At 35.2% G+C, this 19,580-nt stretch overlaps 4 protein-coding genes across 4 annotated transcripts; 1 reads left to right on the forward strand and 3 right to left on the reverse strand.

Annotated features, from left to right (window-relative positions):
* The first annotated feature begins 186 nt into the window (after positions 1-186).
* On the forward strand, positions 187-8,121 carry LOC113506978 (splicing factor 3B subunit 1-like). The gene is made up of 21 exons (XM_026889828.1): positions 187-365; positions 974-1,245; positions 1,427-1,553; positions 1,701-1,780; positions 2,302-2,493; positions 2,603-2,795; positions 2,972-3,222; positions 3,303-3,492; positions 3,900-4,183; positions 4,257-4,460; positions 4,544-4,742; positions 4,819-4,977; positions 5,091-5,383; positions 5,510-5,668; positions 5,747-5,935; positions 6,071-6,253; positions 6,377-6,555; positions 6,636-6,881; positions 6,999-7,211; positions 7,329-7,545; positions 7,685-8,121. The coding sequence occupies exons 1-21, from the start codon at positions 338-340 to the stop codon at positions 7,841-7,843; spliced, it is 4,017 nt and encodes a 1,338-aa protein (XP_026745629.1). The 5' UTR covers positions 187-337; the 3' UTR covers positions 7,844-8,121.
* LOC113506980 (tectonin beta-propeller repeat-containing protein) lies at positions 8,116-14,645 on the reverse strand. Its single transcript, XM_026889829.1, has 6 exons — positions 10,844-14,645; positions 10,561-10,757; positions 10,271-10,480; positions 9,752-9,838; positions 9,357-9,678; positions 8,116-9,243 (listed from the first exon to the last, which is right to left on the reverse strand). Exons 1-6 carry the CDS (start codon positions 13,647-13,649, stop codon positions 9,062-9,064), a joined length of 3,804 nt encoding a protein of 1,267 aa, XP_026745630.1. The 5' UTR covers positions 13,650-14,645; the 3' UTR covers positions 8,116-9,061.
* Positions 14,646-14,727: 82 nt separating this feature from the next.
* LOC113506983 (mpv17-like protein) lies at positions 14,728-16,474 on the reverse strand. Its single transcript, XM_026889832.1, has 4 exons — positions 16,130-16,474; positions 15,888-16,021; positions 15,609-15,740; positions 14,728-15,281 (listed from the first exon to the last, which is right to left on the reverse strand). Exons 1-4 carry the CDS (start codon positions 16,257-16,259, stop codon positions 15,087-15,089), a joined length of 591 nt encoding a protein of 196 aa, XP_026745633.1. The 5' UTR covers positions 16,260-16,474; the 3' UTR covers positions 14,728-15,086.
* Positions 16,475-16,888: 414 nt separating this feature from the next.
* On the reverse strand, positions 16,889-18,792 carry LOC113506982 (mpv17-like protein). Its single transcript, XM_026889831.1, has 4 exons — positions 18,387-18,792; positions 18,180-18,313; positions 17,881-18,012; positions 16,889-17,458 (listed from the first exon to the last, which is right to left on the reverse strand). The coding sequence occupies exons 1-4, from the start codon at positions 18,517-18,519 to the stop codon at positions 17,264-17,266; spliced, it is 594 nt and encodes a 197-aa protein (XP_026745632.1). The 5' UTR covers positions 18,520-18,792; the 3' UTR covers positions 16,889-17,263.
* Positions 18,793-19,580: the final 788 nt, after the last annotated feature.

Consider the following 19,580-nt stretch of genomic DNA (forward strand, 5'->3'; position numbering starts at 1 on the left):
AATTGTCGGTAAAAGTGTAATATCTTTATCGATTTGTTTAGTAAAGAAGATCACATACATTTCAGGTATACCTACTAGAGTTGAATAAAGGTTGATATTTATTCCGTTGATAAAATCAATTTGCGACTATTTTTAATTTCACAGAAATGTCTATGTCTATGGTAAGACAAAATAAATTTAAAGACTGGCAACATCATCCTATCTTGAAGGAAGGCTAGGTTGTGGATGGCTTGCTAAATAAAATCCACGAATTTACAAAAGATATTGTGAAGAGCATTTACGTGTTTGTACTCAGATTTTGTGATCGCTGAGCTTCTACTCTTTTGACAAATGAATAATGGATAAAATTCCTAGAACTCACGAAGGTAATAATTTCGTTATGTTGTGCCAGCCATATTTTTGTGTGTATAGCCTATTTTGTAATATTTATTGCTTTTTTCGAAACCCACTTTAAAGTATTTATTAACTTCATACACCGACTACATTCAATGTTTTATATGGTTATACTTAACCAGTGCATGAAGTTATTGATTACCACGCCTTATGTGAAGTGGGCTATAAAATGTCAATACTAATGTCACAGTGTTTTTGTTTTCATACTTTTTGCTGATGTTAATTATTCTTTATATAAAGAAATACTGCTAAATAATATAATGAACTATAAAAAATAAGTTGCATAAAAGTTAGTTTTATATCTTAGGTAAATATTGCACTATCGAAACCTAAGTTTGCTTTTACTACGTAAAAACTACATTCTTATCGAGAAAGAAAACGAAGAAAATTGAAACACTGTGTTATACGTTGCAAGTTTTAATAAAGTTTTACAAAGCTCTCACTTTTGCAAGTATGCACTGTGATACAGTTGTACATTTGATGATTTTTCAATTTTACCTATCATTCCTCATTTCATAATTTCAAGTATTTATAGGAGATTTAAATACAGTAATTGTTAATTGTTCTTTCACATTTACAGCTATTGAAGCTCAGATTAGAGAAATCCAATCAAAGAAGAATGAACTGCCAGAAAATGGTGCAAATAAGGGAGTCTCTCTGGGTGAGACGTACTATGATAGTGACATCTATGACAACGCGGGAACGGGTGGGAAGTCCAGATATGATGGTTATGTGACATCTATTGCGGCTAATGATGAAGTAGAAGATGATGATGTTGAAAATGTACCAATCACTCAGAAGAGATCTAGTGGATACACCGCTCCTGCTTCTCTGTTAAATGATATTGCTCAGGTATGGTTTTTTTAAATAAATATTGACAGTTATATCTATTTATGTTTCACTAGTAAGAAACTGGGATAGCATTGCATTAACTTTATTTTTTCATTAATTTAATTCTAATTTCTTGCTTCAACTACCATTTATGTGTTTATTAGACAAACTAACAATATTTTATTCCATTGTTTAATTGTAGACTGATAAAGATTATGACCCTTTTGCTGACAAAAGAAGGCCTACCATCGCTGATAGAGAAGATGAGTATCGTCAAAAAAGGCGAAGGATGATTATATCCCCAGAGAGAACTGACCCATTTGCTGAAGGTATGTAATACTTTATGTAAAACTTTACATATTGTAGATTTTCAAATTTAAACCTTATTGTAGGGAAAATAAAATACTGGATTATCCACTGTAATAAACTTTCCTATTATTATTAGACCCAGTATTTATAACCCTATCTTGTTTTAGGTGGAAAAACTCCTGATGTAGGGTCCAGGACATATACAGAGATTATGAAAGAGCAATACTTGCGGGCGGAAGAAACTGAGGTAAGCTAAATCTTATCTGTAAAATCCTATCATTAGGGCCCGGATCAGTACAATTATACTATTTTCTGTCTTATTTAAAAGTTGGAATGTACCAATTTATTAAAAGTAATGCCAAATATCTGCAAATAAGTTATTGCTTGAATTAACTTGTAACAGCTGACAGCTCAAATTTTCCTTTTAAAGTAGCACAGCAAAACAATGAAAATTCTTGTAACAAACTGTATTTTCATTATATTAGATCAAATGTTGGGAGAATTATACCAAATGCATGCAAGCAGAGTTGGAATATTAGTCTCACCAAGGAGCAGAAACTGATTGATTTCTGAGATGACTAAAAGGTAACTATTAAATAAAACAACAAAGTGTAAATGTCACTGTGGTACACATTCAATATTTAATAAATAATTAAATCTGTTAATATATATCTATTTTCAATTTTCAATAAAGTATTTCATCCGGGCCCCTTTGTTAATTATCAGCAATAATGAAATTGTAAAATTTATAAAAAAATTGTGTTATAGTTACGAAAAAAGTTGTTGGAGAGAGCTAGAGAAGGGACCTTGAAACCAGTAGCCCAGTCTAATGGCGAAACAACAAAACCGGCTGCTAAGCGCAAGGGACGATGGGATCAGAGTTCTGAAGACACACCAGTGGCTAAGAAGACTGTTTCTGCTACACCAACTTCTCAAACAACTCCGTCATGGGATCAAGAGGTAAAATATATTTTATTGTTGTAAAATATTATACCAATTGCTAATCTTACTTGTCTCATATATATAGTTATAACCCTCTTTTTTCAATTATTGTTTTGTTTTTTTATAGAGAGGTGCTTGGGAAGAAACCCCAAGTGCACCTGGCCGTGGTGGCGAAACCCCCGGCGCGACGCCCTCAGCCCGAGTGTGGGACGCCACTCCAGGACATATTACACCTGGTCATGCTACACCTGGCAGAGATACTCCCGCGCAGCACGCCTCTAGACGTAACCGGTGGGATGAGACCCCTAAAACCGATCGAGGTAACCTTTACTTCTTTCATTGATTAATTATAAATGTTGCTCTTATTATCATTTATATGGTATAGAACTCTAAACTCCTAAAAATATCCTATTTGACTGCAACTGACGTGAGAAAAAAAATCGAAACAAACTCAGACCTCACTGTCGCGATACAATAATTTCGATACTGTTTGCAGAGACTCCTGGACATAACAGCGGCTGGGCTGAAACTCCTAGGACAGACCGCGGCACCGGTGTGGACACTATTCAGGAGACGCCAACACCAGGCACTAAGCGCCGCTCGCGCTGGGACGAGACCCCGGGCGCTACGCCGGCCGCCGCCACGCCCACGCCTTCGCACGCTACGCCGTCTCATGCTACACCGTCACACGCTACGCCCTCGCATGCTACGCCTACTCCACATACTCCGATGTTTACTCCGGGAGGAGTAAGTTATCTTTATATTTAATGTTTAATTAATTAATATACAAAATAAAAATATTGACAACTAATATTTGTATTTTCCAGTCTACACCAGTGGGAATAAAAGCGATGGCTATGGCTACTCCAACTCCCGGGCACGTCGCCGCAATGACACCAGAACAGCTGCAGGCCTATCGTTGGGAGAAAGAAATAGACGAGCGTAACAGACCCTACACTGATGAGGAGTTAGATGCCATGTTCCCACCTGGGTACAAGGTTTTACCGCCCCCTGCCGGTATGTACACTTTTATGCGGGACCCTGCTATCTAAGTTGCTATTTAAGACATACTATTTTTAAGGGTTTTACATCATAGTTATTAATACCCACTTTAGTTTCAGGACACATGTATTAGACCATGTGAACGCCATGTGGAAATCTATCGTCGTAAATAAGTGCAATACATGTGTTGTCAAATTTGAAATGATAGACTAATATAAACCCACTCTAAAATACATAATTTCTCTTTCAGATGAATGATGACAATATGGTTTTACAGTCTCATGCCGTCGGATAATCTACCAGATTGAGCTTAATATTTTGTCAGTTGCTGATGTGTACTATGTTATCTGCATGTTTACAATATAGTATTTGTGGCGGCATGTGACTGTAACAATTTGTTAATTTCATGTATTGTTACCCAGGTTATGTTCCGATTCGGACCCCAGCCCGAAAGCTGACCGCAACTCCTACTCCACTGGGTGGTACCCCTATCGGCTTTTTCATGCAGACGGAGGAACTGGGAGGGTCGGCCGCGGCGGCTGCGCGCCTGCTCGACCCGCAGCCCAAGGGTAGCCAGCAACTGCCCTTCATGAAACCAGAAGATGCACAGTACTTTGATAAACTGCTCATTGACGTCGACGAGGACGCTCTCTCCCCGGAAGAACTAAAAGAGAGGAAAATCATGAAATTGCTCCTGAAAATAAAAGTAATTACAATTTTTTTTTTTTTTTGTGTTGTTTAAAAAAAAAGTTTAATATCAATATTTAATTACTTTTCAGAACGGTACACCACCAATGTGCAAAGCTGCACTTCGTCAAATAACGGACAAGGCTCGTGAGTTTGGCGCAGGACCATTATTTAATCAAATTCTTCCGCTACTTATGAGCCCTACTCTGGAGGACCAGGAAAGACATTTACTCGTCAAAGTTATTGACAGGATTCTGTATAAGTTAGATGATCTTGTCCGTCCTTATGTACATAAGGTAAGAACCGCAAATAATAATATGATTATAAAAAAAATGCAATTAATTATAGACTCAAATAAATATATTATTTCTTTTTCCAGATTTTAGTGGTTATTGAACCTTTGCTGATCGACGAAGATTACTACGCGCGTGTTGAAGGTCGAGAAATTATATCAAATTTGGCTAAGGCTGCTGGTCTCGCGACTATGATCTCCACAATGAGACCTGATATTGACAACATAGACGAGTATGTCCGTAACACAACTGCTAGAGCTTTTGCTGTTGTCGCGTCTGCTTTAGGTAAGTAACAAAACAAATCATATTTTTTTTTGTACTGTTGTGGCAATATAAGGCATTAAAATTATTATTTTTTTAGGTATTCCATCACTGCTACCATTCTTAAAGGCCGTGTGCAGGTCGAAAAAATCCTGGCAAGCTAGACACACTGGTATAAAAATTGTGCAGCAAATCGCTATCCTCATGGGCTGTGCTATACTACCGCATTTGAAGTCTTTAGTAGAAATTATTGAACATGGTAAGTTAGATTTTTTTTTTAAGAATGTGTACTGTGCGATCTGCTAAGATAAAATTGTTTTGCAAATACTATTAAAGTGAAAGTAATATAACCTTACAATGACTTGTTCACAGGCTTAGTTGACGAACAACAGAAAGTTCGTACCATCACGGCTTTGGCAAGTGCTGCTCTTGCGGAAGCTGCTACGCCGTACGGTATCGAGTCGTTCGACTCCGTGCTCAAACCTCTCTGGAAGGGTATCAGGACCCACAGAGGAAAGGGTCTGGCCGCCTTTCTTAAGGCCATTGGTTATCTCATCCCACTTATGGATGCTGAATATGCCAACTACTATACTCGTGAAGTGATGCTTATCCTAATTCGTGAGTTCCAGTCTCCTGATGAGGAAATGAAGAAGATTGTATTGAAGGTAAATATTTAAAGGGACAGAAATATAAATTATATTAGTTTGGTGTAATGTACTTAAACCGTTGCTGCGTCGTGTCGCGAGCATAAGACATTTACGTTAATTATGTAATTATTTGTTATCTTTCAGGTAGTGAAACAGTGTTGCGGTACAGATGGTGTGGAACCCCAGTACATTATGGATGAGATTCTACCACACTTCTTTAAACATTTCTGGAACCATCGCATGGCTCTTGATCGCCGTAATTATCGCCAACTCGTAGATACCACAGTAGAAATTGCTAATAAAGTAAGTTCAGAACCCTGAAATCTATTTTTCGTAATTATAAATACTTAATGATTAATCCGTTTTTTTTGTGTCTTACAGGTTGGAGCTTCAGAAATCATTAACAGGATTGTAGATGATCTCAAAGATGATAATGAGCAGTACAGAAAGATGGTAATGGAATCTATTGAAAAGATTCTAGCTAATTTAGGAGCAGCAGACATCGATTCGAAACTCGAGGAAGCTCTTATTGACGGTATACTGTACGCATTCCAAGAACAGACAACTGAGGTAAGATTAACAAGGCTTTTGAATTATAGTCAAGTCCAAAATACAAGTTGTTTTCGAATATATTACATACTTTTTTATGAGATGTATGATTTTTGGTCTTGCTTTATAAGTCAACGTCATTTAACTCTCTTACAGGATGTTGTAATGTTAAACGGATTCGGCACGATCGTGAACCAGCTAGGGAAACGTGTGAAACCGTATCTGCCACAGATCTGCGGTATCATTTTATGGCGCATGAACAATAAGTCTGCGAAGGTCCGTCAACAAGCCGCCGACCTTATTTCACGTATTGCTGTTGTTATGAAGACGTGTCAGGAGGTTAGTACGAGAGTATACTTTAGAAATCATTTTGATTTCTACACTTTTCTATATTTTATCTTTCATTAAGAGTTTAAAAGCACTTTATCGTATCTGCTAAACATTTGTTTTTTTTTTTTTCAGGAAAAACTCATGGGCCATCTTGGCGTCGTACTTTACGAATATCTTGGTGAAGAATATCCAGAAGTACTTGGTTCTATACTCGGGGCATTGAAAGCTATTGTGAATGTCATTGGTATGACGAAAATGACTCCACCCATTAAAGATCTCTTGCCAAGACTTACACCTATTCTTAAGAACAGGTAAGTTATCTAATTATGTTGTATTGTTTATATATTTTTTCAATTTTGTCCACAGCACTAATACAATTTATTTTTTTCAGACACGAAAAAGTACAAGAGAATTGTATTGATTTAGTTGGACGTATTGCTGACAGAGGACCGGAGTTCGTCTCAGCAAGGGAGTGGATGAGAATATGTTTCGAATTGCTTGAGTTGTTAAAGGCACATAAGAAAGCAATCAGAAGAGCGACTGTAAACACGTTTGGTTACATCGCTAAAGCGATTGGACCTCATGACGTATTGGCGACTTTGCTCAACAACTTGAAAGTACAGGAGAGACAGAATCGGTAATTTAAATTTGTTTAACTTAATGCATGTGATTAAGCGTGTTGATTGAATAATTTATTTCAACTCTGCAATGCAGTGCTGACCATAAGTTTTCACCTATATAATTTCCCTTTCAGAGTTTGTACAACAGTGGCCATCGCTATAGTAGCTGAGACTTGCTCGCCATTTACAGTATTACCAGCCCTCATGAACGAGTACAGAGTACCAGAATTGAATGTACAGAATGGTGTACTCAAATCATTATCATTTTTGTTTGAATATATTGGAGAAATGGGCAAGGATTACATTTACGCGGTTTGTCCATTGCTTGAAGACGCTCTTATGGACAGGTATGTTTAACTTTTCGGTTTTCGTTTCAAAATAAATGTTTTTTTTTTATATAGATCAACTAAAATTTTCGAAGTACAAAGATTGAAAAATAATATTAATGACTTTTCTGTACACAGGGATCTGGTCCATAGACAAACAGCTTGTGCGGCTATAAAGCACATGGCGCTGGGTGTGTACGGGTTCGGATGTGAAGACGCTTTAGTGCATCTACTGAATCACGTGTGGCCCAACATTTTTGAAACATCGCCGCATTTAGTTCAAGCCTTCATGGACGCCGTGGAAGGAATGAGAGTCGCGCTTGGTCCTGTTAAAATCCTCCAGTATGCACTCCAAGTACGTTCTCCTCAATCATTAATATACCCACTACTTGCAAACGTGATGCTTTTTTATAACGCTGAATTAAGTAGAAAAAATATAGATCTGTATTTTTGTCAATAAATAAGGTGTTGTTGTAACTTGCTCTCTGTTCCAGGGCCTATTCCACCCCGCAAGAAAAGTACGTGACGTCTATTGGAAAATTTATAACACCTTGTATATTGGAGGGCAGGACGCGTTAGTTGCGGGATATCCCAGAATACAAAACGATCCAAATAATCACTACCTAAGATATGAACTAGATTATTTGCTCTAACTTTATATTTTTTGGATGATGATATGTCATGGAATAGATTTTACTTGTTTCTATTTAAAAATCTTTCACCATAGAACATGAGCCACTACTAATAACAACAATATTGATAATAATATTTGTTTTCGTGTGTGCATAGTATTGTCAAAGTATAGGTCCATAAGACATCAATCCATTAGTAATTAAATAATACAAATGTAAGTATGGCTTTTGCTCTAAGAAAGAACTCCATTTATTCGAAGTAAACCAGGTGTTCAGTTAATAAAAAGGCATTATAATTATATAGCAGTTTTATTTGTATGTACCTTTTAACTTTGCGCAAGATTATTCTTGTGTTATTGATTTACATAAGATTAACGTAAGATACCACTGTGATGACTAGAAAATAAAATCTTTTCACTTAATATATTTATTTCTAAAACGTAAATATGTTTAACAAAAGAATTTGGAATGTAGCTACACAAAAAATATAAAATAACACTAACAAATATCAGTCAGGTTCGAAAATACCGAAATAGTGAAAGATTCAAAAAAAATCTTAGGTACTTTTAGTCTTTACAGGTATTCTACTAAAACAGGATTAAAAAAAAAACCCATCCGATAATTGAAAAAAAAAAAATTCACACTGCATACATTACATATTTATATAGACAGAAAAACTAATACGTATGTATTACACTTTCGTGCGTTATCGAGCGGCAGTTGGAAAATAATTTTACAATGTTAAAGAAACATTATTCACAGAACATGTGTTAAGTCTTACTTGATTATCGAAAGGCTTTCGAACAGCACAGGCTTGATAAGGATATCTATAATACTTGGAGAATAAAAAAATACTAGATCAAAAAGGAATGCCTAGTTGTTTTATAAATTACTAGTGGCAGCAATTCGTGCTACGCCTTTTTTGTTAGAAGTTTAGCAGATGCAATACATATATTTTCTTATAGTAATTACCGATTAGCAGCAATTCGTGACCATAACATATAAGCTGAACAAATTAGACTTATACTTAACATCATAGTAAACGCCATCTAAACTAATTTTATAATACTCTTTCAGTGGCAAGCCATGTCATATAGAAAGATGGCCTCAGCAATGTAATATGGAGTATGAGAAATACGATGCAGAATGAATCAGCGATTTTGTGTGTTCTACATAATATATATTATCATACATACAACTGGGAGATCTGGGAATGGTACTAAGTATTCGAAGATGGTTTTAATGTAAACAATCCCCTCTTGCCGACACATGAACCAGGCTGCCAGACAGCACAGTTTGCCAGGCAGAGCCGATAGGATTCTCAGCAGTTATTCCAAGTCGTCGCTGCAATGTGCCGTCTGAAGTTACTGACCACACTTCGTTGTTTGTAGCTGATACGTGTTTGAATGTCGTTTCACATTCTAAAAAGAAACATATTAGTCTATCATTGTCACCATAGTAAGGATACTTGCATTGTACTTGCCAAAGGCCTACTTTTATTAATAGCTGATTGTAAGCAGAATTTGCTATTTACCTGATAAATACTTCCATTCCTTTCCTTCTTGTTTCTCCTTGGATACCTCCGTCCTTACTGCAATAGTGCCATTCGAGAGTAAAACCCAAGCTGCAGCAGTGGTCAATGACAAAGCCTTAGCGCCAGCACTGGACTTGTGACCATAAGGGTAGTTACATTTCGGAGTTTCGATCAATCTCCAATTACTACCTGACGGATTTTCTTTCGTAATATCTTCTCTGTAATATAGTTCGCCTTTTCGTCCCACTACCCAAACTATATTATTGCAAGTGCTAATAGCTATAAGTGATTGTGGATTGTTTACATGCTCCCAATGAACACCCTACAAGAATTAAGAATAAATATAAAATCCTGCATGACAAACAGTAGTTATGTTATGGGAGACTGTTACTTACTGCGGGCGTTGTGGCGGTAACTCCAGTTCGATAAATCGCATCACCAGCCAAAGTTATCGCCCATACAGATACTTCATCATCATTAGCCTGAAAATTTGAAGGTCGAATTAGAAGATCCCTTTTTTGTTACATCCGTTGCTATATTATTATTATATTTTACTTGTCCGTATCAACTGATACCCCATTCCAATCATGTGTTTGACCCTCGACTATTGTTATGATAAGGCGTATTCATGAATGCACGCTTATCGAATCATGTTTTAAGTAGGTACCTAGTACCTACCTACCAAATGCAGTTATTGTTTACTAAATTAAACACAAAAATACTTTTCTAATTGTCATATTCTCAGGTATACAGGGACCGAAAATCAAGCTGAATTAATGCATGCCTCTACCCAAAGGCATAAATTGCGTCTAAATATGAATATAGGTACATTGAATTAATATCTAAATGAAAACGAAAAAATCTTTTTTCTGGAAACTATTCTTATCATAAAGAATTAGATAATAAATTCTTACCCATAATGAAATATCTAATAACGCGGTGCTTCCTGCTCGAATCCAAGGGCCTTCAGTAATAATTTGGGCTTTTCTGTACCATCGGCGTCGGCGGACACAATCAGTAAATATTTTTTTACCATGATAGGGTGCTGGGAAATCAGTTGCATACTGCCATCCATCAGCATCAACGCCACCAGGCGTATTATAATCGATCATCCATTCTGATATCTGGAAATTATTAAAAAAATGACACGTTCAAAAGTCAAATAGTATTTTAAGAACATAAGTAGCAGAAACATGTTGCATACCCAATGCCAATGACGATTAAGTAATTTAGTATGTTCCCGAGTTCTTTTATGTTTTCCAGTGATGTCGCTCCACATATATCTGTCTGTCGGCAAGCCGGTAGACGTATAGCCGGAAAGAGGATTCCATCTTTGGTTTTCGTATACACAATAAGTTTGAGTATCTGTCATGGAGTTGATGCCTTCTTTGCTCCCTATACCTGCAATTCAGTAAGACATTAGTATCGAAAAGAAATAATAAACTTTAATAAATAATAACATGTCGAAGCATTTATTTTAGATTTACCTTTAAGAATACCTCCTCCCCATCCTCCTGTATACACCCACACTCTGTGATCGTGTGAAATTCCCCAAACGATTCCAATCTGACAAGACTCAACTCTACGCAAATAGCCTCCCATTATTCGCCAGTACATCTCTTCAGATCCAATAATTGCATTTGTTGTGGAGTATTCCATTGTGAATAGTTTTAAAGGTCCTTTTACGGCAACAGATGTAATTGTTTCAGGACTAAGGCGATGTTCAAATGTGCAATATAGTTTTTCGTTCACCAGTATTTTATAAAAATGTATATCACAAATAATAGTTACGATAAATTCTTGTCCAGGTGCTAGTGGTAAATCATGTCTTTCTTCAGTTCCCCAGCTACCAAATATCTTGGTATTACACACTACTGTGTTTTGATCAAATCTTACATTAAAGTGTAGGGGTATTTCAGTTACTTCTGTTTCTATTTTATGTCTCTGCTTTCTTACTTCTGGACCTTCTAAGTTGATGTAAAATCTGCTACATTCATCATTTAAACAGCCTGAGATTTTCAATGTACTTCCAGGGGGGAAGTTATTTTGTAAAGGTGTTGTCAATCCAGAAACTATGTCTTTTCCAAATACTTGAAGTTCTTTGATATATTTTCCATTCTTTTCAGTGTTTAGTTTTGTTGGCATGGGATCCCAATTAAGGACATCTCCTGAGCCAGCTACAGCCCAAACTGAGTTTGGCGATGGTTTACTAGTAAGTCCATTAATTTGTGATGTAATGTCCACTAAAACATTAAACCATTCTTCTTGCTCCATTTCTGATATAAATTGGACTTTAATGATACTATTTTTCTGGCGTGGAACTGTGAGCGTTATTCTAGGGCACCCAGGCTCTGATGTAGTTACCACACTGGTTACTTCTCCTAAGTTTAAAATAAATTTTATGGTACCATCTGGTTGAAAAACAGATAATGTGCCTATATTTTCTAAGTCATGCCAATATAAAGATAAAATACAATCTTCACTGGAATTATTAGTATTAATTAATCTTGATTCACAGCTTCGAGTCCAACCCTTTTCCTCTACTGCTACACCATAGTTAGATAAATCTAAGGTCTGACTAGTGTTTCTAATTTTAAGATCGTCCAAAATCTGGAGTCTCCATTTAGAAGAGAGATCCATGTTAAATGCATTATGAGAATCTGTAAACCAATGGGGCACCTGCATAACATCTACAGAACAGGCTCCAGCTTCTACAAAAGCCCAAGTAGTTTCACAAGTACCCCAAGCTGTTTGACTCACTTCATCATCAAAAAACATTCCTGAATCAACATCAAATACACTACTATCACTGTCTGGCTGGGCTTCCATGCCCACAACTGAGCCGACACTTCGGACAGGGCTCCAAGCTCTAGGATTTTTCAATGTTGTTTCATAACTTTTTCCTGTGTAATCAATGTTTTCCACATTTTCATTTCGTTTTTTATGGGCTTCTTTTGGTTTTATAGGTAATGTGTGTTCAATTGGTGCTGAGTGGGACTCCTCCCAGGAGTTGTGCAAATTAATATTAGATTTTCGTTCTGTAATAGATTCATTGAGCATGGTCAAGCTATGGTGTTTGGCATTAGAAGAAGATGAGACAACACTAGCTGAGCTAGATGTGCGGCTGAGTTGCATGTTAGCTTGCACCATTCTCCATCTTTTACCAGTTTGCTCAGCAGCAGTTATACCACTGCGCCAATAAATGCACTTATCTGAATCACCTATAGCAAACACTTGGTCATTTATACCAACTGATATGTAGCTCATATTTCCTGTAATTTCAAGCCACCCACTTCCCATAGCAGCACCTTCAGAGTTGCCAGCAGTATTTCCATCTATACCTTTTCTAAACCACACTCTAGTGTCAGAACTCACAGCCCAAATAGCATTAAATCCTACAGACAGAGACTGTAGTTTAGTTTCATTTGGAGATTTAACTTCCATCCACGCCTCTCCTGTAGGACAGTCTTTGGTAATACCTTTTCTTACTATAGCTCTTCCTGTCCACAAAAGAGCCCAAACTAGTCCTGAAGGTCCAACTGAGATTTGTTTTATATCACAATTTGGTGGTATGCTAATATTGATCCACTTCAAACCTTCTGGAGATGTTGTACTGACTCCAGCCCTATACATAACTCGGCCTTGTGCAGTTATAGCCCAAACTGATAATGTTCCTGGAGAAGCATATGGGATTTGATTGCCACCAATACTAACATCTATGAAAGGCTCTTGTGTTGGGTCTTTGTGCAAGGGGGCAATAGCACACCATGAGTTCATAGCACTGAACTTTCTATACCTTATCCATTTTCTTCTTCTCACACAAGATTTCCATTGTTTTGTTGGTCCAAATTGTGCTGGAAAATCCACAGCATATGTCCATCCATCATGATCTAGTGGTTGGCCATCTAAAGTGCGCTCCAGTTGCCAATCACCTTCCCATTGCCAAGCCATAGATGGCAATCTAATGCGATCAATAGATCTGTCTTTGGTACCATCTTGGGAAGAAAAGTGATATCTATCAGTAGGGAGAAGCCTTCCACTAAAACCTTCAAGTGGCAACCACCTTTCATTTTCATAAGATTCTTCTTTGACTCTTATAGGTATCTCTAAGCCATGTACATGAAGATAAATTTGTCTGTCTCCTCCTACAGCCCATAGGAAATGTGGAACAGCAGACAATGTTTTGAATTCTAAGCCCAAATACATAAATTCTCTCCAACATGACCCACTTGTTGATAAGGCGTACACTTTTCCTTCATTGTTTATTGAAAACAATAAAGAGTTACTGGACATATTGAGCTGTATTTAATGTGGATAATTAGAGCATAGTAAAGAATCGACAGCACTTAATATTTTAGCTCATCATAGTTTTAAATTAATATTTCGGTATACATATCAGACACCATCTCTTCAGATTTTAAATATTTTTCCTCAAACATGCTTTCTGCTTTCAAGCTAGGTTTGAGTAGCTCGATCAATACATTTTTAGTTTACCTTTTAGTATCTTACCTTACCATTACCGCTTAGTATTTATGGTATAAATAGTGTGTTACAGTATTTATTCAGAGATATGATGATATCTTTATTACAACAAGTCAATTTCATCAATCGTCTGCAATTAGGATCACAATCATAGCAGCTGATGACACTGACATTTCTCAATTTCTGTCAGATCATGACAGACTACAGAGTATACTCTGTCCGTGCTAAGTTGCCCTTTTTGACAGATTGTTAAATTCACCACTATCTGAGGGGCAGTAAGAATCTACTAGTTCTAGTTTAAGTAATATTCGATTTTATGCTTGAACATTATTCGATCGATTTAATGGGTTACAATAATTTTACTTTCAAAAGGTACTACCTGTTTACTAACACGCTGTTATTGTCATTATGAAGTTTAATATAATTTACGGACACATTACCACTCCTGCTAAAAAAAACAACTGTAGGTACTCGTAATTGCTTATAATGTATCATTGATCAAGTGTTACTGGTGCCCTAAAATAACTGAACAAATCAAATTGTTGCAATATTGATAGGTATGATTATACAGGGTCAACAATTTCATACGTTTTTTTAAGTATTAGACAGTTGGCAGCGCTCTTTTCACGACAAATCTATTTTTAGTTGTTTTACAATAGCACGTGTAACCAATTAAGACGTGAACGTATACAGCATTTACTCATTCAACCTTCTAGATATAAATAAGATTTTCATCGTATTTCCTGAAATAATTTCAAGGTGCTTAGTCACATGATCAAGACATTATTTCTCTATTTTCTCCTGAAAACCTTTATAAATATTGAGGAAAAGTTGTATTGAGTATTAATTCTCAATTGCATTTTTTCCTTATTGCAATAAAACAATAAAAAACAGAAAATATATTTTTATTAAATGTCAACAGCAATAATTTACGATTTTATCACACATTTACTTAATACTATTCTTAATTCTATAAAATATACACGATCTTTTCTGCATATTCTTGATTATCAAGAATACAAAAATGTTATTTTTTTGACAAGTATATACCTTACATATATACATAAGAAAAAAAATATCACTTTTTATTTTTATTAACTAACATTGAGATTACTAACATTTATATATCACACATTTTCGAGATGGAATTATTATATAAATTATTGTACTATAATAAATTGCTTTACTAAATGATGCTATAAAATTCGTCTAAAATGTTTAAAAATTGGCTAATTCAAATATATCATTTCATAAAGTTGCTTTTAGCAATTTAACAGGGTTTGTAGTTGATGACACAATGACTTTCTCTTTATCCAAATGTTTCATATATGCAAGGTAGCAAGTCCACACAAGACTACAAAGACTAATAAATGGTACCCTGTTTCTTGGAGGAATGAGACAGAAATTTATCATAGCTATAGCTGGCCATATTGAAACACCCATCTGAAACATTAAAAAAAGCCCATCTGAAAAAGTAAACACAATAGTTCACCAATGTTGTATTCTCCATATACTCACTTGCTCATATCATAGTAATTAAATAACCACATCCAGGGAAGTGAAGGCAAAAATTATTTGTCAATTTAAAAGTATTGGATATTAAATATTCAAAAATATTAAGCTTTGATTAACTGTAGAAAAATGGGTACTTACATAGATTTATGAAAACTTGTGGATTAAAAAAAAAAATCTGGGAATTACCAATAGAGGACCAATGCCTGCCACAAACTTCACACATGATAATATGAAAATACAATACTCAAGTATTACCTTATATGTTGGTAGAAACTTGGCTTCAACTTCAGCAACAGCTTCATTGAAAGGCTTTGATTCTAACAGACTCATGGTAAAGTAGAAGCTGCACATAGCAAATGGTGTGTAGGTTAAAGTTTCAACAAATGTCTGCAACATAAATTTTTTTATTACCTATAACACTTATCAAACATGAAATTATTTTACTATTCATGTAACCATGATACTTTTATTGCAAATATTGTGTAATCTATCATTTGAATTGCATATCATCTATCACTTATTAGGGCATATTACCTTGATTATGCCAGCACGTATCGAGTTTCCAGGCCACATAATATTAGCAATTGTAAGCCAACTATACAAAGTAGGGGCAACATAACAGGAGCCATATAGACCATAGCGGGCACATCTCCACCAGTCATAGTCACCTTTAAAACAGAGTTACATTGAACAATAACAAAAATTAAATGATAAATTAAGACTACTAAATGCAATTTTTTTACACAGGAATTACTTTAAAACGTGAAAATACTCACCAAATTTATTCCTTTCAAATGTTTGCTGAACTAAACTAGATGTGGGCCAAATAACACAATAGGATGCCATTCCTCGTAATAGAGGATATTTCGAGAATGCATTGTATATTTTACTGTAAATTGTAGGCATATCTGAGAGAATTAAAAACAATTGATTATTTCTTATATAAGTTCATAATTCCATAGCAGCTTTAAAAGTCTATAAGGAAACGTCGCTTTACGAGATTTCCTGGTAAAATGCCAACATTACACCTATAAATAAAGTTGACCAACGTAAACCATAATACATCCACGGTAAATTGAAAAACTAAACTACGAGCCTTCCTACAGGCGGGCTGCTACACCACAAGTATACAACACAAATGTCACAATTATTTTGACTGACCGTGAAATGTGAATTGACACTGACAAGTGATATGACATAAACAGCTGACTATGACTTACAAAGTTGCCAGTCTTCAGTTAGTCTTTATATTTTACGACAAAAACTTTTATTAAAATTATTTTGTGAATCTTTGTTTCTTTTAAAGGTTCACAAATAATTATTATTATGGCTATGCTAGAGGCTGTTTTTGATAATGTTCTATCACTTTACTAGAAGATAAAAAAGTAACTTGTAAGGAATTAATACCAATTTTCATCAGCCCAAGAGCAAATTGAAATGTTAATGTCTTAAATTACGCTAGATTTGCTAAATATTTAGTTATTACTTACGTATACCCTATTTACAATGACACGAGAATTAAAAAATTTTAAAGGTTGCGATTGAAACGTCTAATTATGTATTATTGATTAACGTCCATCAAAAGCATCACAAAGACAGTGCAATATAAATATTTTCAGTAATTGATTGTTAAAATTAACTTTTCGAATTCTTGCATTCATAGTTCAGATGATATTTTCTCGTGCCAAAGTGAATAGGATGTAGATGTAATCTTTAAGGACTGCTCATAGTGAATAACATCGCGTAGAATTTGATAAGATTAATAAATGTTTTTTTTTATAAGAGTGCATTTTATTTCAACCTTAAAATCCTTTACCCGTAAAGCAAATAATCACAATAATATTTTTGTCCTTTTCTAGAGAATTATTGAATATTGACCCACTTATAGTAGTTGACCCTGATTCTATGAACTATAAGGTTGCTTTTAGCAATTTGACAGGGTTTGTAGTAGATGACGCAATAACTTTTTCTTTGTCTAAGTGTTTCATATATGCAAGGTAGCATGTCCATAAAAGACTACATACACTAATAAATGGTACCCTGTTTTTTTGAGGAATGAAACAGAAATTTATCATAGCTATAGCCGGCCAGACTGCAACACCCATCTGGAACAAATTTAAGAAAAAAGTTCATTTACATACACTATACACTTAATTCACACAGATTTAATTATTCATCTGCAATTAAAACATACTCATCCAGTGGCGACTCAAACTTTTGAGAATTAAAAAAATATCTCTGTATAACAAAAAATTACATACATGTTTGAGCATTTGTGTAAATTTTTAAATGCAAAGTAATTTAAACTATATTAAAGAATTCAAGCACATTACATCCATAATAAATGAATACATTTGATAACACTTGACATACATTGTTTACAATAGAGTAGATAAAATTTCCTTATCTTGGTTGTTGACAAGTGACTGGCAACCAGGAGAGGATTTTAATGAAGTGAGGCCTCAGAGAGTTTTTTAAAATAATTTGATGATAAAGCTAAATAATAAGACAAATAAATCTCAAGTACCTTGTATGTTGGTAGAAACTTGGCATCAACTTCTGCAATAGCTTCATGGAATGGCTTTGATTCCAGTAGACTCATGATGAAGTAAAAACTACACATACTCAATGGTGCATAGGTAAAAGATTCCGCAATTGTCTGCAATCATAAATGTTTATTTCCTACAAAACTGACCACAACATTATTTTATAAATTACATTTATATAAATATTGTGAAATCAATAGTTTACATTGCATGTCTTTAAGTTCCACTGTTATCAATTATGAGTTTTATATTCTTATCAGTTATATAGAGGGCTTATTACCTTGATTACACCAGCACGTATTGTGTTTCCTGGCCACATAATATTGGCAATTGTAAGCCAACTATACAAAGTAGGTGCAACAAAACAAGACCCATATAGACCATAGCGGGCACATCTCCACCAGTCATAGTCACCTGTAACCAAATTAAAATTAGAGTAAAAAAATTTACACAGAAAACAAAGATATATAAAACATTAAATACTTACCAAATTTATTTCTTTCAAAGGTTTGTTGTACTAAGCTAGATGTGGGCCAAAAAATACTATAGGATGCCATTCCTCGTAGAAGAGGATAGTTTGAGAATACAGTGTAGAGTTTTTTACTGTAGGCTGTAGGCATTTTTGTGAGAGTTAATCTACTTAAAGATAATTGTACATACACATCTACACATTAAAAAGGCACAAGAAAACTTCGTTCTACGAATTTCCTTGTAAAATGTCAACATTACACTTTCAAATGAATTCGACGAAAGTTGGCCATAAATCTTTCACGATAAATTGTTTAACTTAACTACGAACTTACGAAGTACGCTAGCGCACACCACAAAATTACAAATATACGAAGTACAAACTTGAGTTCATAATTGACACTTTGACAGGCACTTTGATAAACAGCTCCTGTCAACAGCTGACAGTGATTCAAAAATTGCCAGTCGTCAGTTTCTTAAATAGGTATTATTTAGTTTAGGAATTAAACAGATACACCCGGCGCGGCGGCGTGCATAAAGAAAAGGAACGATACTTTTGCGTTAACAACAAAAACAAAAACGTTAGCTTTTGCTGATGGTATTGCCGTTGTCGAATTACAGTAATCCAAGGTCAGTTACCGCTATACTAAATTTCATCGAAATCGGTCCAGCCGTTTGTTCGTGAAAGGGTAACAAGACACGCATACAAACACAGTATATATTTATAATATTAGTGTGATATCAGTTTAATCTAAATTTAAATGGGTATATTCGTATTCGGTTAACTGGATGGAATATGTAGGTATAAAACTGGCACATATAATCGTTATGTTTTTTACCGATTTATTGAGTCGCAATGATTTTGTAAAAGCATTACTATGGCTGACAAATCAGGAGTTTTTAACTTTAAATTTTATTTTCCAAAATAACTAGACAACCCTGTCCTCTCTTCTTCTCTTATTCTCTACTAGCTTTTCACCCGCAGCTTCGCCCGCGTCGAGGTCGGTTATATCGTGTTTCCAAGAGAACTCTTCAAAAGTCCGGGATAAAAACTATCCTATGTTCTTTTTCTTTCTCAAGGTCAACTCTATCTCAGTACCAAATTTCATTAAAATCGGATCAGTGGTTTAGACGTGAAAGCGTTACAGACAGAGTTACTTTCGCATTTATAATATTAGTAGGGATTCAGCATGTTTTCATCCTCTGCAGGATA

Source organism: Trichoplusia ni, unplaced genomic scaffold, assembly GCF_003590095.1.
Source record: "Trichoplusia ni isolate ovarian cell line Hi5 unplaced genomic scaffold, tn1 tig00000182, whole genome shotgun sequence".
Lineage (NCBI taxonomy): Eukaryota > Metazoa > Arthropoda > Insecta > Lepidoptera > Noctuidae > Trichoplusia > Trichoplusia ni.